Here is a 26249-nt window from a genome sequence, read left to right as displayed (position 1 = left end):
TTCAAATACAAGGCCAGAAAGTGTTGTTTTGTTTTGATTTTTACTTCATAAAGCAGGCTACAATATCTTTGTTACCGAAAAAACATAGTGGTTATTCAGCTTAAAGACAACCCAATAATCTCTCAAATTAAAGCCATAGCCCAAAGGTAAAAAGAAAGAAGAGTAAATTAAGCCAATCACCATTGCTTTATTCTAATAATATATTATTATCTCTGTATAACCAGATGATTATGAGAGAGAGAGAGAGAGAGAGAGAGAGGGGAGAGAGAGAGAGAGAGAGAGAGAGAGAGAGAGAGAGAGAGAGAGGATAGAGTGAGAGTGAGGAGAGAGAGAGAGAGAGAGAGAGAGAGGGGGGGGGGGGGGGTATTAAAAAGGCAATAGGTACCTACAACGGAGAAAAAAATCCAGACCCATTTGTCCCTCCCTTCCCCTTCAACCATCAACCAGCTAATCAAAGAACACCACTCGTCTTCTATATCAATTGTGACATCTGGTGCCATTCTGTCTGGCCCGACGTCATAAAAACGGGACCGTCACCAATTTCAAGATACAAAGCACAGGTGTCAAAATATGACATAAGACATAATGGTGATTTTGTGGTTTTGAGGAAAATGCTTGACACGGCAAAAAATCCGACCTGGGGTGCAATTATCCGACTTTTTCCTACCAATCCGACCTTAAGGTAAAAAATCTGACTTTATCCCACTTATCCGACCTCGCTGGACACCCTGCAACTATGTCAATATTTTGGAAGAGCACATGTCAGAAATGTTGCAATTTTCATGAACACATGACGGCTGCCAAAAACAATACTCTACTCAAGAGCTTGTCGCACACAAATCACAAACAAAAATATACACACAACACACCAATGATTTACAAGATGATTTCTGTCAAGACCATGGACATACCAAAAACACAACAAAACAAAACAAAAAAGAAAGAAGAAAGACAAGATCACATTCTAGAGCAAGGACAGAAAAAAAAAAAAAAATCACGGGAAACCAAGTGTTTATTCCCCTCCCCCTTACCCTTGTCAGGGCGGGGCTTGTGGTCTAGGTTACCTGTCAAAATGATGAACAAAACATTCTTTTTTTTATAATAATATTACTTTATTATTCAATGAGTCTAATTACAAAAGCATCAAACGATATTTTCCTACTTCACTTCCAAAACGTATCACAATCATTACATAATATACCAACGTTCAAAACGCTATCTCAGACCCAAAAAAAAAAAAAATCAAAAACAAACCCCAATCAACTAATATCCTCTTCTAGGAATGTCTTTGCCGAGGGGTTCAATACCCGGTCGACCTTGTCTCTTCCTTTCTCTTTCCATTATCCTCATTCTCTCAGTCTGAAAATGTATTGAAAACCAATAAACATGATAAGATTTCAAAATATATTATTTATGAGGCATTGTGAGCATAAATAAATTTTGTTAGTAAGTGTATTAGTTGTACAGTCAATGCAGATCCAAGCACGCCAAGCTTCTGAGCAAGTTTTGGACTCGGTACACAATATTCCAGATCCAATTTTTTGCTAGGTATATGATTTTTATGTAGATAAGCATAGTCACTTCAAACTCTGGCATTATTACCGACAACCATCCAATGTGCGAATTGTTATGACATCACAAAATGTAGGAGACACAATTGTTATCTACAGCTATCTCAGCCCTGCTATTTTTGAAACAGGGGAATATTGTTCTTTGTTAAAAGTTGAATCAATGTAAGAGGCACAATTCTGAAGAACCCAACATATTTTTCAAATATTTTTCTGCTGACAATGTTTTCATATCTCACATTTTAAAATTGCGCATTTCTATATAATATTGCATCTTTCAAATGTGATAGAAAACAAACTGAAACGCCAGAAAACAAGAAGAAGAGAAAATAGATAGACACATTAATATATTCAATAAAGTAATCGCTGCAAACTGTTTATTGTTATAGGATGGGAATGGGATGTATTTTGTGCTTAATCAAATTTTAACAACTAGTGGAGAACCCGCACTATTTGCCGGGAAATAAAGACTATTACAAACCACAGGCACTAATCTATTTTACTTATTATACTACCATATTGTGGTATATCAAAGTTGTCCAAGATATGTATGAAAGAAACAAGTTAAACAAGACAGTGGTAAGGACAACTGTTGGCTCAACTGAGCCATTTAATGTAAGAGTAGAATTACACCAGGGATCTGCTCTCAGCCCACTGCTGTTAGTGTTAGTAAATGTAATGGATGTATGAGGATGACCTAGTACTTTTGATTGATACAAAAGCTGAGGTGGAAAAGGAGCTGTCGGGCTGGAGACGGGTGTTGGAAAGGAGGGGATTAAGGGTAAGCAGATCAAAGACATTATTTGTGCATCGGACAACAGAGAGCAGGACCACTAATAAAGAGAGGAGAAGAGAATGTGCCAGAGACAAACCAATTCAAATACTTCAGAACAACTGTACAAGGAGATGGGGGCAATGAGATGGAGGTTAAGAAGAGGATACAGGCAACTGGAATAGTTGGAGGAAGGTAACTGGAGTTATGTGTGACAAACGAAATTCCGCGAAGCTGAAGGGGAAAATATATACAACAGTTGTAAGATCAGCAATGTTATATGGACTAGAGACAGCAGCTACAATAAAGAAACAAGATAAATAAGTTGAGGGCGCAGAAATGAGGATGTTGAGATGGTCACTTGGCTGGACAAGACAAGATAAAGTGAGAAATGAACGAATTCGAAGGTTGACTGAAGTGAAGAATGTATCAATAAAGATGAAAGATGATAGATTGAAAAGTTTATATTTTTACGAATTTACTAACAGTAGCTCTCATTTTGGAGTGGTCTACAATTTCACTTCCGCCATCTTGTTTTTATCGAAAGCAAGCACCACACTCTCTTCATTTGATTTTTTTATCACCCACAACAAAAGTGGCTAAATTACTATTTATGAAATATAATGTTCATGCAGTTGATTCTTGCATATTAGAAATTTTGACCTATCAGATCAATATGTAATTGAAAGGATTTTGCATTGGCAGTTGGTTGCATTTATCCTTTGAATGAGTAATTTTTCTATCAAATTACATTAACTTTGTATAATTTGACTTACTAAATATAAATAAAATTCTTTTATTTCAACTTTAAAATATATTTTGACCACAATGATCAAAAGTTGCTTAAGGCAGCTGTACTTTGTAGTGGTTATGGTGTTCGTCTTTAACTTTAAGTGAAGCAATTTAATTTTTTAGTTAGTTTTTGCAAGTTCTTATGATACTTCAAATAATCATTGTTTGATAAAATGGTGTTCAAGTGATGATATCCACATATCTCGTGGAAATATGATTGGTATTTGATAAAATAAAATTATTTTTAATTTTTGAAAAATTGAATTTTTTTCCTTTATATTATATTTATAAAATAAGCCATTTTTAAAAATTCATTTCCATCTTATCACACAACTCATTCTTTCAATGTTTGCTCATTATTGGGGACCCCCAGAGATCTCTATCTTTGATTGTAATGAGGAATCATTTGTCCAGATTGATTATCCTCCCATGGGAGGATAATGTCTTCTTATCTTATTATATAGAGAAAATTTGGTAACCCGGCGGGCTGAAATCCAGCGAGTACTTTACTCAAAATGCTGCTGATGTGAAGAAAAAAATATTCGATTAACTCTCAACAGTTCCGTGGATTTTCATAGGATGCTATTTTCTCAGCACTCTCGGATTCTAACACACCGTTTGGCTTCTCCCAAGCATAATTTGCCATTTATAGCATAATTTGTGGCCTGGTTTCACTTTTTTGGGGGCATTTTTTGTGGCGTAATTTGGGGAGAAAAACAGCATTTTCCTGGAGGGACAGGTTATAAACCGTAGGTCTGAATTTTGGAAATATGAGTGAGCAAGGTCATGTATATATCCAGGGGTATATTAAGTGTTTTATAAACAAGAGTACAGATTTTGTAAGTAATGTGTTTTTAAACGGGTAACCAGTGACACTCTCTAAGGAGACGCTAGTCTAGCAGCGTTGTTTTGTACAATTAGAAGGTTTTTATTTTCTTTGGAAATGTTGGCCAAATGCAACGACTATCAACCTTATATTTCAAAAATGTTACGAATTTATTTTTAAAAACTACATTTATCTATGACGCTGATGATAAAATAAATCTATGGGTACAAACCTGCTTTGATCTAGTTAAACATTCATTAAAATCTGCCATTTCCATTTTGCAGTCAACTGGAGCACGGATATTTCCAACCCGAGTAGCACATCTAAGAAAGTCCATCTCAAAATTGCCACAGGGTTTGTCCGACTTTCCATCCCATGGAGCTGTCAATTTGGTGATAGGTGTGTATGCAATAGGCAGCGACATCCCTCTGAAAACAAAAATGATCATATTTCAGCAAATCAATAAGGTTTATTAAGAGTGGGTACCTGGTACCTGTAGGCACCCATCAATTCTAGAACATTATTCAACAAAAAAAAAGTTAAAAAATAATTGTTGCGGTGGATAGCCAATAACTTGCAATCTCTCTTCTCTTTTTTTATTTTTTTGGTGGGGGGGGGGGTCTGAGGGGGGTGGGTGTGGTTGCATGATAGAATAATAATATTATTCAAAGTAACTATGTATTTCTCCGAATCTCTTTCTCCAAGCGATAACTGCTCTCAAGATTGTTTTTGTTATTTGAGAGAGTGTCTGTGTTAATGATGAATGTGAATGCATTTTTTTGTGTTTCCTTTTGCCAGTGCCAGTGCTTGGGCGCTCTGTCTTTTATTCCCAACTTTCTGTTAGACTTCTATCTTGAGTTTGTACTATCCTGTCTTTCAACCTCGGTTCCCGTCTTGGGAATTTGGCTTTGTTCTTTAGGTTTACTTCCGTTCTCTCTTTGAATAGTGCAGCATGAAGTGCAAAAGTGAACGCGCCATGGAGCATTCGCGATAGCACAACTTTTTTATCAAATCTGTCTTTGTCATAGCTTGATGATTCATGAGAATTCCTGTCCACTCTGTTTGAGCATTTGCTTTTGCATCGACATTGCGTCCGTAACTCAACAGCTACTGGAGGCTAGCCGACGATTAGGAGAAATAGAGTTCAAGTTTATTTTCCTGAGCGCTCCTAGAAATAGAGCCAGTCAATATTATTACTTATTACTTACAATACTAGGCATTTTGATAAAATTATCAAACTCAAAATATCTTAATTTGACCCAGTCAGGGCGATGGGACTTGAAAAAACATAAAATTTGATACCTTATTTATCTCTCTACGACTAACGGTTCCAGAGTTATTAATATATTTTTCTGTTGAAATTTTTTGTCAATTTTACAGAGAGAATCTGTGATCTCACTGCTGCCTCAAAAACAGCATCTCGCGGTGATTGGGAAAAGTTTGAGTTTTGCGGTCAACATGGCCCACCTATTGTTTTCAGTAATTTTGTTTCAATTAAAAAATAAATGGCATTTGTTGGGTATCATTTTAAAGGTCAGGAAATAAGCTTTACTTTCATATATAAATAATGTTCATGTATGGAAAAAATTAAGGTTAAATGAAAATGGAAAAAATATATGAGGTTTTTGTCCTAAAAAGTGGGGTTGATGGCGGGAAAAATAATAATGAGCGAGTGTATCAATTTTGATGAAATTTGGCAGAGATACTCTTCAATTAATTATCTATCGATGTATGAAGTATAATTAAAATGTATCCATAATTTAAAAAGTTCTTATACTATACTTCAAAAATTGAAAAAAAATTCATTGGAATTGGCTTTCTGAGAAATAAATACAATCAGGAATTATAATTAAGATGAAATCAGTAGGGAGTTTAATAGAAATTCTAAATGTACCTCACACGCTTGACTTGAAACCAATGTCATATGAAAGAGCTGGCAACACAGATTACAAAACAGTTTGAATTTTGTTTCTATCTTGATTAGAAATGTAGTTACGACAGTTCGAAGTCTGAAATTTCAGACCGATTTTTACCCCAAAATTACCATTGCAAAGTTGTGACCGAAATCGCGTGATGTTAATAAAAAATGGTTAAAACAGTCAATATGGAGTTCTTATCATATATTGTATACCAAAATGTTCGTCTTATCGAGGACAATGCATTTACATTAATAAAGAGGAAGATAAACATTTCAAATTAACACATTATTACATAATATGACGCAAATGTTACACAATCAAAAACTCGGCTAGACGTAAGAAATAATTTGCTCTATCACTTTTGGATTTATCCCCAATATCTCACTGAAACAATTGCAAATAATTACCCTCTTTTAATTAATACATAGAGAATAAAAAAGGGTTTGAGAGTATTTAAATGAAAAGATATAAACATGTTGTGTAATGACATAATGAGTTTATTTTTACCTATGGCAATTTAATTGCATATAAATGAAATGGTAGATTGAAGAAGTTCAAATAAATTGAAACAGATTCCCTATTATAATTAGAATGAAAGTTCTGGCTTTTAATACTTTAAAAAATTCTGCTGAACCACTTTGGGTTTATTGCTATTACATCATTTGAACTGACAATTAATATAATTTTATCCCCCCCCCCCCTTCTCTCTCAATGTATGGGGGTGTCAAAACTAATAGAACTTCTTACCATAATAATTATTAAGGCTAAGGCCTTTAAAATATGGATACAAATGATAAACATATCTAAACATATGGGAAAGAAACTTGATGACTTGATGGCAAAGTAAAATAAAATAAAATTAAAGCAATTGGTATTTTTAAAATATCTATATTATTAATATCGGATTTCACAAAGAGAAGAAATGTACGAACTTTTAAAACAAAAACTATAAAATGCCTATAAATAAAGTTGGAAAGTATGATTCAAAATAAAAACATAGTAAATAATAGTACTGAAAATATTATGTACTAAATTTAACATAATACATAACTAAATTAAAAATATCGATATGAATATCGATATCGCCCGGCAGCCATGATGAGAAGATAATGTAAACAAGGCATTTCGGCGCAGAGTTAAAAGGTGTCTGCGCATCGATATAGAGCCCTGAAATTTGGCATGAATAAAGTTTAGATGTTATTCTAAAAACAAGCGTTTAAATTTTTAAAACACACGCGGTAAATAAAAAAATAAATGCATTTGAAAATTGCCAAATTTTAACTTCATATAACTTCTGGAATTATTCATGGATTTTTCCTTAATTGGCACCATTTAAAAGGAAATTGAAAGACGAAAATAATGATACCAAAATATCTGCGATATTCCTCTTTATAACGAAGTTATGCATCTTTAATTGAACCCCCCAAAACGCGAACGGCAATTTCCAGTCACAACTTTCCTATGGGCGAGTTGGGTAAAAATTTGACTGCCACTGCTGCTGCTCACTAAACTGCCTAAAATCAGTATAGTATAATACACTGTTCGAAAGCTTGTTTTGTGCCCTTTAAAATGATGCCAAAATTAGTCACATAGGTTCACAATAACGCCATGGTGACCAAAACAGTAAAAGACCAAAAATAAAGTTCCAAAAACGAGATTCACCTTACAACTTACACACAGTACAGTGAGCCTATCGGCGGCCATTGAATTGGACTGGATGTGGACTGGATGGAAAGTGCCTAACAATACAAAGCCTAAAGCTTTAAAAATAAATAATTAAAATTAAAAAAAAAACAAGATTAGCAACAACAACAAAAATAATAATAAATAAACCAAACAATCAAGTAATTAATCAATAGATATCTAAATAGAAGAGAGAAAAAATGCTTCTTAAACAGTTTCATCATAAACGAAGGCTGAAGCCAAAATCTTGGGTCTCCCTTGCCCTAGCCAAAAATGGCCTATTTTGGCTAGGGAGACCAAGATTTTAGTCTCCCTAGACACTTCCATTTAAGATATATTCGGTCTAAATGTTGTTTATACCTAGATATCACTTACGAATTTATATATCCAGACTTTATTCACAAGCTAGAATCACAAAGAATTGAAGGTCAGTTTTGTTATTGTACAAGACCAACTATCAAGAACGAAAAGTCTTGATTTTTACTTGTGTTTTGCATCGGAGTAGCTTCCCTTGTTATCGACGTATTTAGAGACGGATCATTAGTATCTACTGCTATAATATGGGTTTCGAAAATTTTACCATTTTTTAATTTAATACACAAAATTAATTAATCAAGATCATATATCTCCATTCTTTTGTGTCTCACTTTTATTAGAATATTATTTTTTCAAAAGGTACATACATATACAAAATTAAAGGAAACAGATAGGTCCCTACAAGTTGTAATGACTCGTTACCAAGAGATAGTAGTAGTGAGTGTGATTTAGATATCCAGTATCCAGAGAATTTTGTCACTTGCCGACGTCGAATAAATAAATTCAATTCCTTGAGCTTGGCTAATTTAATTTTTCCCCAGGTGTCCAGGTTACATTTTTACTCTAGTACTCTGATTTCTGTCTTTTACTTCATAAGAGATCTTTCTATCTAGATCTGAGAAAAGATAGACCCGAATCTGCCAAATCAGACTAAACTTGGACTTGACGTCGCCTATAATAACAAATCACAATCATGTCAATGGGAATTAGAGGTTCGAATGGAAGGACCAGCCAACAAGACTACACAAATTTGTTGTATTCCGATTCTGATAGCGACAGCAGAGTACCTGACTTAAAGTTACCGCCAGTGAAAGGCAAAAAGCAGAAGAAGTAAGTTAAATAAATAGCGTAGTAGTAGTGTAGATAGTAGATATAACTTCCCAGTCTCAAACTCAAAGTAAAAAGTCAAAACTTTGGTACTCTACTATACTTACTTGGCTATGCCCTGGTCAATGGGCTATGATCCCTGTCACCTTCGTGTCTGTTTGAAAGGCAAAAAGTCAAAGTCAGTTGACTAATAATAAAAGAGAGCAATCCAATCTTAAAACTTTCCACATGAAGTTCTGTAGTGCAAAGTTGTTACTCTATACTAATCTGCACTTACTTTTTTTTTAAATGGAACATTTATATAGAACAATATCCAACAAAATTGCTAGAAGCCATTTCCAAGGGTCCTAGCCATTAGCAAAGCTTAACATGCAGGATGAAACATAACGCCTGCTAGGCAATATTTCAATTTTGTCCGACATACAATGATGTAAACTTCCAGTGCCTGCTCCACCCACTTTTCTGAATTAAAAACTTCCAGGTACTCGTTTTACACTTGAGTACAATGAGAAAATGTGAGTAAAGAGCCTTTTCCAAGGGCTCAACTATGAGCCGATCGGAGCGGGACTCTGGATCTTATTGTTCAAAGTCAGTGTCATACCACAAGATAGTCCAAGGTCTGTGCTAGGTGGGTGAAAGGATATTTGTAAAGAACTTTTGAGGCAGTATCATAGAGAAGGTGGAGATTATTTACGCCAAAATCGTGACAGGTGATTATCACCTGGGTGAATCGCTATGAGCCAGAGACAAAAATTCAATCAAAGGAGTACAAATAATAATAATAATAATGATAATAATAATAAGAAGAAGAAGAAGCATATTTATATAGCGCCTTTCGTCGAAACCTCAAAGCGCTTTTATAAAAAACAAAACAAAAACAAACAAACAAAAAAACCCCAATTCAACCAAGGTATCAAAACAATTAAGAGCATAAAAGGGCATCAGTACATCATCAATATAAATGTCACATAAAATACATTTGAAATTCAATTAAGTAAATATTTCCTGAAAAGATATGTTTTCAGGGCTTTTTTGAAAATGTCTATTGAGCTCGAGAATCTCACAGATTGAGGGAGATCATTCCAAATCGTGGGTCCGAATTTCATAAGAGACCTATCACCAAAATACAAGTTTAGTTTTAGGAGATGCTAACAATTTTGAATCGTGGGATCTAAGATTTCTCAGAGGTACGTATGGTTGGAGTAAGTGTTGAATGTAAAGGGGGACAGAAGTCTCAAATACACCAAAGCAGATAAGGGCTATTTTATATTCAATTCTAGCCCGGACTGGCAGCCAGTGGAGGATTCGAAGCATGTCCTGTGTATCATCGTAATGAGATTTTCCCAGGACTAACCTAGCCGCACAATTCTGTACTCTCTGGAGCTTGTTTATTTTGTTGTTAGGGAGACCAGCGAGCAGTGAATTGCAGTAGTCAAGACGTGACAAGACCAATGCAGAGACAATTATCGTCAAGGTGTTGAAAGGTAAAAACGACCTCATCTGCGATATTCTACGGAGCTCAAAGTACATAATTTTCACATTATTGTTTATATGCTGATCCATAGACAAAGAACTATCCAGAATGACACCTAAAATACTCAGGTTTACCATCCCCCAAGAAAGGGGACGCCTACTTAGTGGTGGTGGTGGTATTATAATAATAATAATGATAATAATAATAATAATAATAATAATAATAATAATATTAATAATAATAATAATAATAATAATAATAATAATAATAATAATAATAATAATAATAATAATAATAATAATAATAATAATAATAATAATAATGTTAATAATAATAATAATAATAATAATAAAGTATAGTGCCAATAATAATAATAATAATAATAATAATAATAATAATAATAATAATAATAATATAATAATAATAATAATAATAATAATGTTAATAATAATAATAATAAAATATAGTGCCAATAATAATAATAATAATAATGATAATAATAATAATAATAATAATAATAATAATAATAATAATAATAATAATAATAATAATAATAATAATAATATGATAATAATAAAGTTTATTAATATAGTGCCCATTCCCATTGACAAAACAGCTCTAGGCATACAAAACTGTAAAACATCATTATAAACATTTGAATACAAACTCACACACGACATATTTATACAAGCGTGCCCACACACACCCATACAATGACAGACACACACACACACACACACACACACACACACACACGCACACACATGCATGCACCAAAACGCACATATACATTCAGAGTTCAGAGATGAAAAATAACAGCTGAAATGAAAAATTGAATAAAAATCATATCCGAACATTTAAACAATAATGGCAGATGAAAGGAGTTACTATGTCATGAAAATTCTGATGTAACACATTTATATGATCTTATAAAATCCATTGTTAAAAGTTATCCTGCATACTGTTATGTTAGCCTAAATAAATGTAGGGTAAAAAATTATTTTAAAAAAATTAGTAGTTTGTATGTTACGTTGTATGTTATATTTAATCTTGTGAGCACATCATAAGATGGGATTTTAATTTCTTTTTAAAAGATGACTGGGAATCCACAAGCGTGAACCTAATACTAATTGGTAAAAAAATCCAGACATTTGGACTAGCATAGATCCTTTTTTAGAAACACATAATCGTAATTGAAAGTTAGATCTTGAAGAGATAAGGGAGTTTAAATGTTGATAGAATCTGATATAAAGGCTGGAGAAGTTTCATTAAGATGATAGTAGCACATTACAGCAAGCAATCTTATACATTATCTGAAATCTAACAGGCAGCCATTATAAAGTTCAAAACAAAGGAGTGGCATGATCACTTTTTCTCCCCCTCAAAACTAATGTTGCTACTTGATTTTGAATGCACCGTAAAAGCTCTCTCTCTCTCACTCTCTCTCTCTCTCTCTCTCTCTCTCTCTCTCTCTTCTCTCTTCTTTTCTCTCTCTCTCTTTCTCTCTCTCTCTCTTCTCTCTCTTTCTCCTCTCTCCCTCTCTTCTCCTCTCTCTCTCTCTCTCTCTCTCTCTCTCTCTCTCTCTCTCTCTTCCTCTTTCTTTTTTTTTTTGTTTTTGGGGGGGGGGGGGGGGGGGGGGGGGGGGGGGGGGGGCTTGACTTTCACATGCCACAGTTATTTGTGTTTTTTTTCTCTTGTTTTTTTCTGTTGTTCTTTTATTCATTATCATCATCAAGTGTCCACTCCTAAACTTTAAAAGTCCTTAAAACACCATCTTGACCATTAGCCCAATTCTATTCAACTATTCTGTTTACCATAATTTTATCCAAGATCACTTTTGACACTTGCCACCAGCCTGTATAGGCTGACGTCATAAAATCGTGAGTATCCACACAATTCATGCAATTGTACCCAGGTGTCAAACTATGACACAAGACAAGATGATATTGATTTTTCTTTCAGCGTATGTACATACTGATCTGTATCATAAGAGGAAATTATTTGACATGACAAAATAACCGTAAAATTTCTGAGATACCCCCAAAATCCTGGACCTGTGGAAGATTATCATCACGGGTAATGATAACAGAAACTCTGTAAAACAGCAGGAAAAGTCTTATTTTTTTTAAAACAGCAAATATTAATCTGATAAAATAGTCACTGTTACTTATTAATTTACTTTTTATTTCAGGAAAAGAGGGGCTTCTGGTTATCGTCACGAGGAAACATCATGTGGTCTTGGAAGTTTTATGAAAGTTTTTCTCCTGCTTATACTTTTCACTGTAGTGGCAGCTCTGGGCGGTGTAACTTTTTGGTCAATGCAGAAGATTAACAGTCTACAGGAGAAAGTCGACCAATGTAAGTTTTTGACAATTTTTTTGTTTGTGTGTGGCTATGCGGTTTAGTGTTATGACACTCACCTTCAGATCGGAAGGTCCTGGGTTTGAATCTCGAGTAATGCATAGTTGAATCCTTGGGAAAGACTTTACTCACATTCTTTAACCATATTCAGGTGTAAAATGAGTACCTGGCAGTTTACAAGGTTGTTTCTGTCTGTAAAAAATTGTAATATCGCCTAACAGGCGTCAGGTCTCATCTTACATATTAAGTGTTGCTGTTAGCTAGGGACCCCTTGTAAAGTGCTTTGAGCATGTTTAATGGATAGTGCGTTATATAAAAGCTTACATATTCTTGTGGTTTTTTTTTGGTTGTTTTCTGTCATCTGCCCAAATAGTGGGTGACTGAGTAGTTAGACATTGCACTGTGATCACGACATGTGCAGGAGCAAGATATCTAGCCCCCGATTAGCTTTTGTAGAACATGAATGATTCCTATTGATATCAGGTGTGTGTGTGTGTGTGTGTGTGTGTGTGTGTGTGTGTGTGTATGAGTGATGGATTTCCTTTATTACTTCATGGAATGGTATCTCTCGAAGGGGGAAATGTATAATTTATTTACCTTATAGTATAGTCATTCCTTCTAGGGAATGTCTTTTATTAAAATTAAAAAAACAACAATTTTCTGTACTTTTCTGAAATGATCATCGTACTCATTAAAATATCCCTAACCTTACATTCACTTGACTCAATGTGCTTGTTGTGATACACAGTGATAAAGATTTACCATAATTAAGCTGTTAGATTTTTTGATGAAGAAAAACAAAACAGCCCAAATATCTGAAAGCCAGAAAATTGTATCAACATTGGTGGCAAACAAGACAGCAACCGTCCTCCACCTTCTATTCACAGGTCCTACAGAGCACATTTATAACGCATGAGAAGCAGATAGAGAGTAATAAACATATTAAGTCATAGACTGAATGAAAGTCGATCAATAAAAAAATCCAGCATCAAAATTAATATTGGAATAATTGCTAAGAGAGTTGTGAATGCTGAAAGTGTAAACCTTAAACTGAGTTGAAGATTCTGAAGATTGCCAATCTATGATCCACAGTGCTACCACACAGACTAAACCCTTGAAAGATGAATTGGCAAAATGAATACTTTGCCTGAACCATCTACATTAATTCAATTCAATTCAATCACATCGTAAATAAATGCCTCCAGAGCTCAATCTACAAGAGATGAGCATGGATTCTACTTTTGTTTTGTATGGTCGTTTGATCATAGAAATCCACAATCCACTGTTTCCTTCTTTGTTATCTTTTTGCTTTGAATTTCTATTTGGAGGTCACGTGTCAATGGTATTAATTTAAATTCACCAAGCGATTTTTAAACTGGACTTTTGTTCTCATTCAATTCCCTCTTGAAATTTCCTTTCATGTTTATTGAGGAATAGACTGCTCTTTGTGAGGACTGAAGAGAAAAACAAATCAAATGGTAAAGCTTATAGACGTAGAGTAATATATAGGCTAGTGAAAAGGTTTAGGGATTTGGGTTATCAAAAAGAAATGAGTAACTTTGATTAGCTGACAATTCTGCTGAATTCAATTGCGATTCACTGTATTTTAGTGGGATGGCTTGTATAAAAATTCTGAACTTCTAACCTTTTTTAAAATATGTATATATAAGTCCCTCTGCAAATGTGTATAGCCTGAGGGACCAGATGTCCATGATCTTGAATATGCGTTCAGCAAGGGTCAGAAATATTGTGACTTATTACACTATCTTTATTATAAAATAAATTATTCAAATGGTTATGAACAATGATATAATAAAATTTAGACAATGACATTATTTAATGCATGCCTTATTTACCTGGGCAAATGTTTACGGCACGGTAAATTGCCTCGGTAAACCCCTACCTACTCTAGATATCAGGTCCCTTTACAATCCATGCGATGTTTAGCCAAATGATTTCCCATAGAAATGAAGAGAAATGAAAGCATTTCAATCATGTATTAGTATTTGAGATCAATATTAATTCTATTTTTAGCTGAGACCGACGTGTACAAATAAATGCACGTCGGCTGAGACACATTCAGAAATTTTGAATAAACTTTTATAAATAAATTACAGTAATTGATATTCTTACTATTACTACCAACTCGATAAATATTCAAATAACATGAGGTTCATAGCTTGTGAAGTTATTTGTGCATAATGTAAAAATTATAATAGAGCTGATTCTTAGAAAATGGTGCACTGTTGTAAATGACATTTTATGTCTCTAGTTACAGTGTGGCCCGGCTTGCTTTATTTTCACGTCATTTACTCGCTGCGAATCACACACACACACACACACACACACATACACACTTACGCACACACACACACACACACACACACACACACACGCGCGCGAGAGAGAGAGTCTGTGGAGAGAGAGAGTCTGTGGAGAGAGAGAGTCTGTGGAGAGAGAGAGAGAGAGAGAGAGAGAGTCTGTGGAGAGAGAGAGAGAGAGAGAGAGAGAGAGAGCCTGTGGAGAGAGAGAGCGAGAGAGAGAGTCTGTGGAGAGAGAGAGAGAGAGTCTGTGGAGAGAGAGAGAGTCTGGAGAGAGAGAAAGAGAGAGTCTGTGGAGAGAGAGAGAGAGAGAGAGAGTCTGTGGAGAGAGAGAGAGAGAGTCTGTGGAGAGAGAGAGAGAGAGTCTGTGGAGAGAGATAGTCTGTGGAGAGAGAGAGAGAGAGAGAGAGAGAGAGAGAGTCTGTGAGAGAGAGAGAGAGAGAGAGCTAGTCTGTGGAGGGGGGAGAAGAGAGAGAGAGAGAGAGAGAGGAGAGAGGTAGTAGAGGAGAGTGGAGAGAGAGAGAGAGAGAGAGAGAGAGAGAGAGAGAGAGAGAGAGAGAGTTCGCCAATCTCTCTCTCTCTCTCTCTCTCTCTCTCTCTCGGTTATGTGTGTGTGTGTGTGTGTGTGTGTGTGTGTGTGTGTGTGTGTGTGTTTGTTTGTTTGTGCACGACAGTGGAAACGAAAGTTTTGTGTCCATCTTTTTATTAAACTTTGGCGTCTATGACGATTTCAAGTATTCTACTTCCGGTTCAGCATTATCAGTGTCACTTGTCTGCTGTTGATTTTGATAACACTGACTGATAGGATAGAGATAATGGGAGAATGATGTCTCTCGTTGAATGTCAAGTTAAATCTTATTCTATTGCTTCTTGTATCAGTTTCACTTCATTTAAAACGGAATTTAAGTTTTATTCTGTCGAAATTAGCCATTAAATCTAAGGCTAGCGTAAATCTAAACGTACCTGGATTGTTGTGATTTGCGATTGTTGAAAACACCATGATTTCAGTTTCCGAAGCTGAGGTTAATCAGTACAAGAGGAAGAAAAAGAGAAGACAGTTAGACGCTTTAGTGGATAATATGAAATTGCCAAGGGGGCGAAAGAATAGTAGTCATGAGTTGTTGGATTATCAGTCGGGATCGTCGGATATTGAAGAATTTTCTGTGGCAGCGAGAAACCCTGCTCGCAGGAAGTAATCATGATAAATCTGAAATTATTATTATTATTATTATTATTATTATTATTATTATTATTATTATTATTATTATTATTATTATTATTATTATTATTATTATTGTTATTATTAATATTTATTATTATTATTTATTATTATTATTATTATTATTATTATTATTATTATTATTATTATTATTATTATTATTATTATTATTATTATTATTATTATTGTTATTATTAATATTTATGTTCATATCACCACCACCATCATCATCATTGTTCTTCTTCTTCTTCTTCTTTTTCTTCTTCTTCTTCTTCTTCTTCTTCTTCTTCTTCTTCTTCTTCTTCTTCTTCTTCTTCTTCTTCTTCTTCTTCTTCTTCTTCTTCTTCTTATTATTATTATTATTATTATTATTATTTATTATTATATCATTATCATCATCATCATCATCATCATCATCATCATTATTATTATTATTATTATTATTATTATTATTATTATTATTATATTATTATTATTATTATTATTATTATTATTATTATATAATTAATAATAATAATAATAATAATAATAATAATATATGATAATATAATAATATATAATGATGATAATAATAAAATTAATAATATAATAATAATAATAATAATAATAATAATAATAATAATAATAATAATAATAATAATAATAATAATAATGATAATAATAATAATAACAGTAATAATGATGATGATAATAATAAATTAATTTATTATTTTTTAAAATTTAATAAAATTGCTTATAATATCCCAACACAAACTGAGAAAAAATAAGAAATAAATTAATCTAAACCATGAAAAAACGTTTCTAGAATTACAGTTTCTTAAACTCTTAATTAACTGGTGTCATACATAGAATTTAATTTCCTTTTTCTAATAAAATTTGACATTAAATTTATCCGACTTAAATGGTTACATATGTTTAATAAATATTAGGATTGTTCTTTGATTTATCTTTAAAACATTCGATCTGATCGTAACATTTTCTGCTCATAGTTAAGATGATTTTTGTCTGTTAAGTCTTATATCTACATATTTTATATTTAGTAGGCCATACTCTTTTATGCGTTTATGACAAACTAAATTTGGCATTTTTTTGACTGGTTGACAAAAATCATAAGGAAAATTTCATATCATCATCTTTTTGTTTAGATCATGTTTCTGTGATAGCCTTGTAGCCAAAGTGATTTACTTCATTGTGAGTGTAACGTGTATATCAATATGTATTGGCTTGATATGGATTCAATGGCACATCAGACAAGATCTTACCTCCTTAAGTGATCGAATTACTAAAGGTAGTTGTTGTTTGTTTGTGTGGTTTTTTCTTTTTTCTCAATTTTATTTGAGTTTAAGTGTGTGTGTGTGTATGTGTGGGGGTGTGGGAGTGTGTATGTGTGTGTGCGTGTGTGTGTGTGTGTGTGTGTGAGGTGGGGGGGGGGGATAAGGGAGTGGATTTTGTTATAGGTAAAAGGAATGGGATGTAGGTCATCACTAAAATAATATTTTAAATTTTCTTCAAAATGTAAATTATAACTAGAGAGATTTTTAACACGATACCATTCAACCCCTGAGATTAAGTGCGTTAACAAATTCAGTTTAAGATACAAGACATTTTTAAAATTCTGAGTGGATTTTTCAGTTTAAAAAAACAAAAAAGCAACAAACAACGAAAAAAAAACCCCAAGTTGTTTCATAATATCACTGATAATGATATGAACAAGATATGAAGTGAGTAGAAAAGTGCCAGAAGACAATAGAGAATAAAAAATTTTCGCGGCGGTGGTGGGGTTTGAACCTGCGACCTTATTGGTACGACAACTCCGCCTGGCAGGTGAGAGCGTGGCTCTACCGTGTGAGCTATCCACGAACACAAAAATATTCGTATCAAACCCAAGTCATTTCTAGAGCCCTCTCTCACCCACTTCTGGAGACCGCCGATTCGCTCGCACACAACCATCGCGAATTATTTGACCAGCAGTTAAGCTTAATAGCCAATATTCTCAACACAAACATATAACATAGAAATGATTGAGACATTGAGTATGCTCCGGTATATGGGGTGAATTTTTAATTCAGAAAAGCGAGTGGAGCAGGCACTTATGTTGGTAACAACATGATAATGATATGCAGATATGAGCAATGAAAATTGGTTGGCCTGATCATGGTGCCATCCCTGTATAGGATAGGACATTCTCAATATTTGAGAAAACTGTTTACTAAACTTTGATTTTGAAAAAATAAAAAGTAGGATGCAGTTTCCTTTAATGAGCCTTAAGAATGATTAAATTACAGTCAATTCGAACAAAAAACAAAACCCCAACAAAATCTTATTTTGCTTATAATATATAGGGACTGTATAAAACTCTAGTTCCTAGTTGGATGGACGGAGAATTGGGACTGTATAAAACTCTAGTTCCTAGTTGGATGGACGGAGAATAGGGACTGTATAAAACTCTAGTTCCTAGTTGGATGGACGGAGAATAGGGACTGTATAAAACTCTAGTTCCTAGTTGGATGGACGGAAAGAAGGGGAAGATTGTGACAGGTGAATCATTTTTTACATCACCACGAAAACAAGGGATGGGATGGGTGAAGTTAAGATCAAGGCCTACTATATTACTGGCTTAATAATAATAATAATAATAATAATAATAATACACATTTATACAGGGCTCATTCTCGTGTAAAACACAAGCTCTGTGCACTTTACAATATAAATTATCAATTTTAAGTGAAAAAAAAAACTAAATAAATAAAAATTCATAGCCAAATCAAGGATTCATAGAGTCAATAAAAACAAATACAGTAAAGATGTGTCTTGAGATTCTTTTTAAAGGAAGGTAAAGACTTACACTCCCTCAGACCATGTGGTAGTTCATTCCAAATCTTGGGGCCGAAACAAGCAAACGATCTATCACCAAATTTTGTTCTTGATCTTTTTTCCGAAATTTTCGTTTGGTCATTACATGATCTTAAAGTGTAATTTTCAAATTTACACATGACCACGTGATCTGTGAGATATGCTGGTGCTATACCAGTCAAATACTTATAAACTTTACAACCAGTCATTAGAATTATTGTCAATATGGTGGGTATTTTGTAACAATTACAAGAATGTCGATCAGACGCAGCGTAGATGATTGTGTGGCATCTAAAGTCCCATGGATGGGGCATATTAGCTCGATAATATTCGGTCTTTAAAGTGAAAAAGTCAATCATTGTTATTTTATGGGAATAAAATGAGGTATTGGAATATTGTCAAATTGATTCAATTTTCTCTGAGGATATTATTGGTTGTGTTGTTGATACTGAACACAATGATTTGGTTTATAAAATAGTTAAAGTAAGGTAAGCTGTGTTAAAAAACTCATAGATCTCAAAGTTATTATTAACCTAGTTTTTGTAATGCAATACTTTGAAAATATTGGAGATACTACTACTACTACTACTACTACTACTACTACTACTACTACTACTACTACTACTACTTCTACTACTACTACTACTACTACTACTACTACTACTACTACTACTACGACTACTACGACTACTACTACTACTACTGCTACTACTACTACTATTACTACTACTACAACTACTACTACAACTACTACTACAACTACTACTACTTCGACTAATACTACGGCTACTACTTCGACCACTACCACAACTACTACGACTACTACTACTGCTACTACTACTATAACTACTACTACTACTACTACTACTACTACTACTACTACTACTACTACTACTACTACTACTACTACTACTACTACTACTACTACTACTACTACTACTACTACTACTACTACTACTACTACTACTACTACTACTACTACTACTACTACTACTACTACTACTACTACTACTACTACTACTACTACTACTACTACTACTACTACGACTACTACTACTTCGACTACTACTACGACTCAGATAGTTGGTAGGGGGTAATACTGTGTCTTCTATCCCCTTATATCTGTTTTCCAACATGCTTTCTGTCTTTGTCTTGGAATGAGACTACTTGGTTTTGTCCTGGCCCTGGCCAGAGTCCTAGCTGGGAGGGAAACAGTCAAATGCATAGTTATTGTTTTGGGAGATGATATTTTTTTCCTTGTAAATCATCTCTCTGTTATGTATTATTTTATTTGTTATTTTGAATGTATAATGTAAGCATTTGAGTGTATTCCTCTTTGTTGGATTCTGTGCTTGTGTCCGGATGAGACTTTGAGGTGGTCTCAAACTAAGTACTTTGATAGTGTGCTCTTGGAATCTACATCTGATCCCTATTTGTTCCCAGTTCCCCTATGTCTTATTTTTTCTGGGGTGCTCTATTTGTAATTCTAGAACTTTTTACTATCCCATTTTCTTCCATTTTACTGGCGCTGATATAACCTAAATGTGTTGCAAGTGCCGTAAAACCCTTAAAAACAAAAACAAACGACTACTACTACTACTACTACTACTACTACTACTACTACTACTACTACTACTACTACTACTACTACTACTACTACTACTACTACTACTACTACTAACTACTACTACTACTATACTACTACTACTACTACTACTACTACTACTACTACTACTAACTACTACTACTACTACTACTACTACTACTACTACTACTACTTACTACTACTATACTACTACTACTACTACTACTACTACTACTACTACTACTACTACTACTACTACTACTACTACTACTTACTACTACTACTACTACTACTACTACTACTACTACTACTACTACTACTACTACTACTACTACTACTACTACTACTAACTACTACTACTACTACTACTACTACTACTAACTACTACTACTACTACTATACTACTACTACTACTACTACTACTACTACTACTACTACTTACTACTATACTACTACTACTATACTACTACTACTACTACTACTACTACTACTACTACTACTACTACTACTACTACTACTACTACTATACTACTATACTAACTACTACTATACTACTACTACTACTACTACTACTATTACTACTACTACTACTACTATACTACTACTACTACTACTAACTACTTACTATACTACTCTACTACTATACTACTACTACTACTACTACTACCTATACTACTATACTACTACTACTACTACTAACTACTACTACTACTACTACTATACTACTACTACTACTACTACTACTATACTACTACTACTACTACTACTACTACTACTACTACTATACTACTACTACTACTACTACTACTACTACTACTACTACTACTACTACTACTACTACTACTACTACTATACTACTACTACTACTACTACTACTACTACTAGTACTACTACTACTACTACTACTACTACTACTACTACTACTACTGCTACTACTAATACTACTACTACTATTACTACTACTTATAATAATAATAGTAATAATAATGATAATACTGATGATAATATTTGGCATTTATAAGGCTTTACCCAGTTTATAACAGTCTCTAAGTGGTCCACATTAATGGTTTACAATGTATCATCATCCATCGTGGCTTGCACTCTCGAGCACGTTGCCGGTCAACTGTCTCCACGAATCATGATCCTCTGCGGTGCGCATGAAGTCTGTGTTACTTTTAAAGTCACATTTGGCAATGTATAAGACCATATAATTATATGTAAAACAACAGACCACATTCTGGATGCAATTAATATAATATTTATAACTTATAATTAGAAAAGGTGACAATTCAATCCAAGGGCTTTGAACATCTCAGCTGGGAATGGAAGGGAATTCCAGAAATAGAGCGCTGATAATTCAAAGGATTGCTCATCAATCATGTGGTTTATTTTGGTGACATTTGTATCATTCATGAATATGAGGGGTTTACACAGAGTGTAGATGTTCAATAGTACCCTGAATTATGGAGAGTCACCACAGTTGATGGTTTATTGACAATTGTGCATATCTTGTAAATAATTATTTTTTCTACTTGTGTAATTGCTGAACACCAGATTGTGCAGGTGTAGATTTATCTTCTTAAAAAGTCAATAAAAACCGTTTTTTTATACAATTATTTACCTAGTCATTTCAGTGTTTTATCACAAAGAACTATATTCTCAGCTAAATCTATTGTATAGAAATTAGAATACTTCAAGTAAGTACGGATTAAGAAAAAAATATGTCTGTCATCTCAGAATTCAATTAGATTATTGGCCCACTATCATCTCTTTGCACTGTACCTAGCCATCAGCATACTGACTGTTATGTATCATTGGGCGAGTTGTGTGTTTATTTTCTCGCAACAAAATGCTCTGAATTGCTTTTTTTTGTTTGTTGAAAGGATGAATGAAAGTGAAAAATTTGGAAACAGGTACTCGTTGAAGATACAAATCTTAAAAGAAACTGTCACATTCACACTTTTTCATATTTCTATCTAGCATCGGTGCCTGCTCCCTAATTTTTAAAAACTGGGCTCCTGACAGTTGATTTGTATGGAAGGAATTGGAAATCTGGTTCCTTCCGGCCTGCTAGCCGAATAAATGAATCATTCATTGAGCATTGTGAGATTGGAAATGCACTACCTAAATGGGCATGTTTTAACTCAAACAAATTTTATGAAGTTTTGTCCTGCAACAACAATAATTAAATTGCTCTTTTTTTTCCCAGTGGAACGGTCAGAGATTTTTACCCCAGACAGCATGACCAAGTTTCAAACCCAGTTGGTGTCTTTGAATAAGTCTTTGACAGAACTACGGACAGGATCAGGAGGAATAAAGGATTTAGCTGCCTCGATTGAGGAATTGAAAACTAAGGTAAGGCTGATATATTACTGTTGTGCTGGTTTGTGATGCTAGTGAGGATGGACCGTCACTGCTGGAAAGGTTTTAAATCATAGAGGGAGCCCCTTTAGAGACATCAGCCCTTTTGAATTAAATCTTATATCCTCTCTGGTCGTCTGGATTCTGTAGCAGTAATAAATGCTAGCTACATTTTGAATACTGGTCCAATGCATAGCACTTTTCACCATATCTAACTTAGACCCAGCTATCCAATCACTGATGGATGGAAATGTGGTTGGATAGAAAACAAGTCTCCACAGATTTAGACCAGGTCTATTTGGTGAGGAGTTAAGTGCTTTACCAATCAAGCTACCAGATCCCCTTTAAATTATAGGTCAAATGATAAATTGTAATCAACATATTTGCATAGCTCTTGAACAATATTTAGCTTAGCATATTAAAATACGTTGATTTTTATTGACGTTTATCAGCACCTGCTTAACATTGTGTTAATTATGTCCAGAAATAGTAGACTAAAGTTCTCAAAATATACATGAACCTAGACCACTTGAGAAAGAAAAATAATTTTCGTGTAGTTTGTATTAATTTTCAATGTATCAAAGTAAAGTCATCAATTTTGCAATTTTAGTTGACTGCATCAAACCTGATATAATAATTGAATGTTAATCATGGCTTACAACAGATTAAAGAAATAGTGAAATATTTTCAGAAGGATACCAAACAAATGTATTCAGGTAAGACTGAAACATATATGGAGGCAGTATCTTCATAGCAGCAAATGGCAAGCTCAATGTGCAAATGAACTTAAATTAGATGAAGAAATAGATTGTAAACTAGTATGGGCTGAAATCAAAGTTAGAAACAACGCCATGATTGTAGTATCGTATTATCAGCCCCCAAATTCCACAATGTAAATGTTGCTGCTCGAAGCTCGAGGAAATAAATAATAATGTGAAATTGATTGTAAGCTTCAATTTAATTACAAAAATAGATCAAATGAACGTTTCAGGTTTCTCCTTTATCAACAAAACAGGGTGAATGAAACACCACAGATGAATGAAATAATGTGGTAGTGGCGTAGTTAATTACGGGTTCATCAAAAGGAACATCAGACATTGCCATGCAAACTTAAAAGAAACTGACTGCATAACAGTCGTAAGATCAATCTTAGACCATTTCTGTATAGTTTAGGACCCACACTTACAATCAGATATAAAAGCAATTGAAGCTGTCTAATGCCGCACTGCAAGATTTGTCTTCAGTGACTACACCCCTATAGCATGGTAACAGACCCAATAACACAACTTGGATGGACTCCCTTACAAGACAGACAGAAAGAACAACGACTGACCCTTATGTTCAAAGTTTCAAACAAAATGACGTTTGAACAACTAAACATACAACGAAATTCACTCATTCAAAGAAAAACCTACTCAAAAACACTAAAACACCAATCTACAAACTCAAACATCTTCAAATATTCATTTTCACTCCACACTATCAAAGACTGGAATGCTCTTCCAGAATCATGTGTGAACACAACAAATTTAGAAACCTTCAAATGAAGATTATCAAAATTCTTCAGCCTAAACACCAACAATGACTGTCACAGTCAACACCTCTCTCTGCCCCTGAATAGAATTGAGTCGAATTTGAGTAACATTCAGATTCAGGTTCAAGTTAGTGTATCCTTTAAAAGAGTGATAAAGTGTAAAGGTTACAAGTATGGAAATATGTTAATTCTCCCTAGTTTAGAACATTTCACTAAGATTGTTATGTTATCTTGTGTTACAGGTGAAAGATTTTGAAAGCACCAGTGTGGAGCTTAATAAGGCAGTGTCTTCTTCAAAGGACTTTTTTGACCTGCCAAAGAAGTTTGACGATCTTACTACGGTGTGTAATTCATTTTTGTTATTTGTTTTGTTTTGTTTTTAAAGGAAAGTATGAAAGGCATTTCAAGTTACTGGTTCTCAAAGAAACAAAGTTTTATTCAAAATTCTTAATAAAACACAGATCTTTAGATAGTGATTTGGAACACAGATGACCTCCAAGCTGTCATGCTGCACATCAATTCTGTAACAAAAGTAACATTTGTCATTTTAGTATATTTATATTTTCCTGCTAGTTGTACCAAATTAACAGTTTAGCTTGGACATTTTAAAATTTGGTTTTCACAATACTTATGAAAATAATAGTCTCATCGTCATGAAGTAACACGCATTTCTATTAAACGAAAATGAGACCAAAGTCGAGGAGACTAGAAAAAGCTCAATTTAAAAAAAAAAGATAATATTTCTGTTACATTCTTTTATTTGCTTACACATTTCAGATAGTTGCAGATATGAAGAATGATGTGAATACAACAGCTGCAATAAGAACGAAACAGGACGAGCTGGAAAATAGATTAACTGCTCTAGAGGTAGGAACTGTTTACAACCATTTCTTCCTATTTGATCCAATTCCCCTTTGTCTTACTTTTTCTTGGGTGATTTAATTGTAATTCTAGAACTTATTACTATCCCATTTTCTTCCTTTTTACTGGTGCTGATATGACCTTAATGTGTTGCAAGTGCCGTAAAACCCTTAAAAACAAACAAAAACAAACAACGATTTTTTATCAAGAACATGTCAAAAGTTTTCATTGTAAATATTTTCAGTGAAGAAAGGATTATAATGAAATGATGAATCAATAAAGCTGGTATTAAAATCAATGAATAGACGTTAAAAAAAAGGTATTCACACCTCTTTTTCTTACTCTTGTCACCTCCCTCTTATTTAAAATTTAATGTAAAGAATGTGTACGAACAATGTTCAGACATTTTATTTTCTGTTTTAGAATGCTTTCAAGACAACAAAGAGTTCCAACACAGACACAAGTGAAATGACCAGACTTGATGGACAGGTATAGTATAGTTTATGAAACATTTAATCGGGATGCATCATTGAGAATATTTTAAAGTCTCAATATGGATAATGTCTATTTATTTATTTACTTTTTCATTTATTAATATTTATTTTATTTTAAATTTGAATATTATCGTTATAGTTCTATTTTACTTTTGGAAATTAATATAAGCTCTGTATATTATTTTGCTTTACAACATAGCGGCACAAGTGAGGTGCAACAAAGAATGCCACTATTCTGTAATAAATTGTTTTCTTTTGATCTCTATTTTAGCTTTTAGAGCAAGTAAAGCAATTAAATCAAACAATGATTGAGAGGTTGGCATCCGTCACAAGTCGTCTAGACCAACAAGAGGTAAGTTATACAGCGTTACATTATAAGAATGCTAGAAATAACTGAAAATTGATTGATCAAGCACAGATGAAAATAATGTAAATCCTTCCTCCCGACTGATTTTTGTTTTATCCCATCACATAATTTGTGTT

At 33.7% G+C, this 26249-nt stretch overlaps 2 protein-coding genes across 7 annotated transcripts in view; one reads left to right on the top strand and one right to left on the bottom strand.

The window, feature by feature from the left end:
• Positions 1–1087: 1087 nt before the first annotated feature.
• Positions 1088–8078, bottom strand: LOC144962477 (NADH dehydrogenase [ubiquinone] iron-sulfur protein 5-like). 2 transcript variants are annotated; one of them, XM_078895465.1, is made up of 3 exons: positions 7936–8078; positions 4191–4386; positions 1088–1359 (listed from the first exon to the last, which is right to left on the bottom strand). In XM_078895465.1, exons 2-3 carry the CDS (start codon positions 4380–4382, stop codon positions 1264–1266), a joined length of 288 nt encoding a protein of 95 aa, XP_078751591.1. In that variant the 5' UTR covers positions 4383–4386; positions 7936–8078; the 3' UTR covers positions 1088–1263. The 2 variants fall into 2 exon arrangements, with proteins under 2 accessions (XP_078751591.1, XP_078751592.1); XM_078895466.1 differs by having other exon boundaries at positions 7921–8026.
• A 210-nt stretch (positions 8079–8288) lies between these two features.
• The window catches only part of LOC144962473 (EF-hand calcium-binding domain-containing protein 14-like), a 42277-nt gene continuing 24316 nt past the window's right edge, over positions 8289–26249 (top strand). Inside the window, exons 1-7 of one of the 5 annotated variants that reach the window (XM_078895458.1) lie at positions 8289–8706; positions 12369–12535; positions 22726–22871; positions 24654–24752; positions 25189–25278; positions 25696–25761; positions 26038–26118. In XM_078895458.1, the coding sequence (XP_078751584.1) occupies positions 8570–8706; positions 12369–12535; positions 22726–22871; positions 24654–24752; positions 25189–25278; positions 25696–25761; positions 26038–26118 (786 nt within the window). In that variant the 5' untranslated portion in view covers positions 8289–8569. Of the gene's footprint in view, positions 8707–12368; positions 12536–15600; positions 16052–17223; positions 17367–22725; positions 22872–24653; positions 24753–25188; positions 25279–25695; positions 25762–26037; positions 26119–26249 lie in introns of those variants that run through there. The other 4 variants (XR_013643484.1, XM_078895457.1, XR_013643483.1 and 1 more) reach the window with 4 other exon arrangements.

The sequence above is a fragment of the Berghia stephanieae genome, chromosome 1 (assembly GCF_034508935.2).
Source record: "Berghia stephanieae isolate SIO BIC M18660-M18661 chromosome 1, UCSD_Bste_1.3, whole genome shotgun sequence".
Lineage (NCBI taxonomy): Eukaryota > Metazoa > Mollusca > Gastropoda > Nudibranchia > Aeolidiidae > Berghia > Berghia stephanieae.
Note: the sequence above shows the minus strand (reverse complement) of the source record. Positions and strands in the feature narration are given on the sequence as shown.

Excerpts from the sequence above, each read along its gene's own strand:
- LOC144962477 (XM_078895465.1), bottom strand. The coding sequence starts at position 4,382 with ATGTCGCTGCCTATTGCATACACACCTATCACCAAATTGACAGCTCCA. Across the intron at positions 1,360-4,190 it reads GTTTAACTAGATCAAAGCAG|ACTGAGAGAATGAGGATAAT; the intron begins GTTTGTACCCAT and ends ATACATTTTCAG.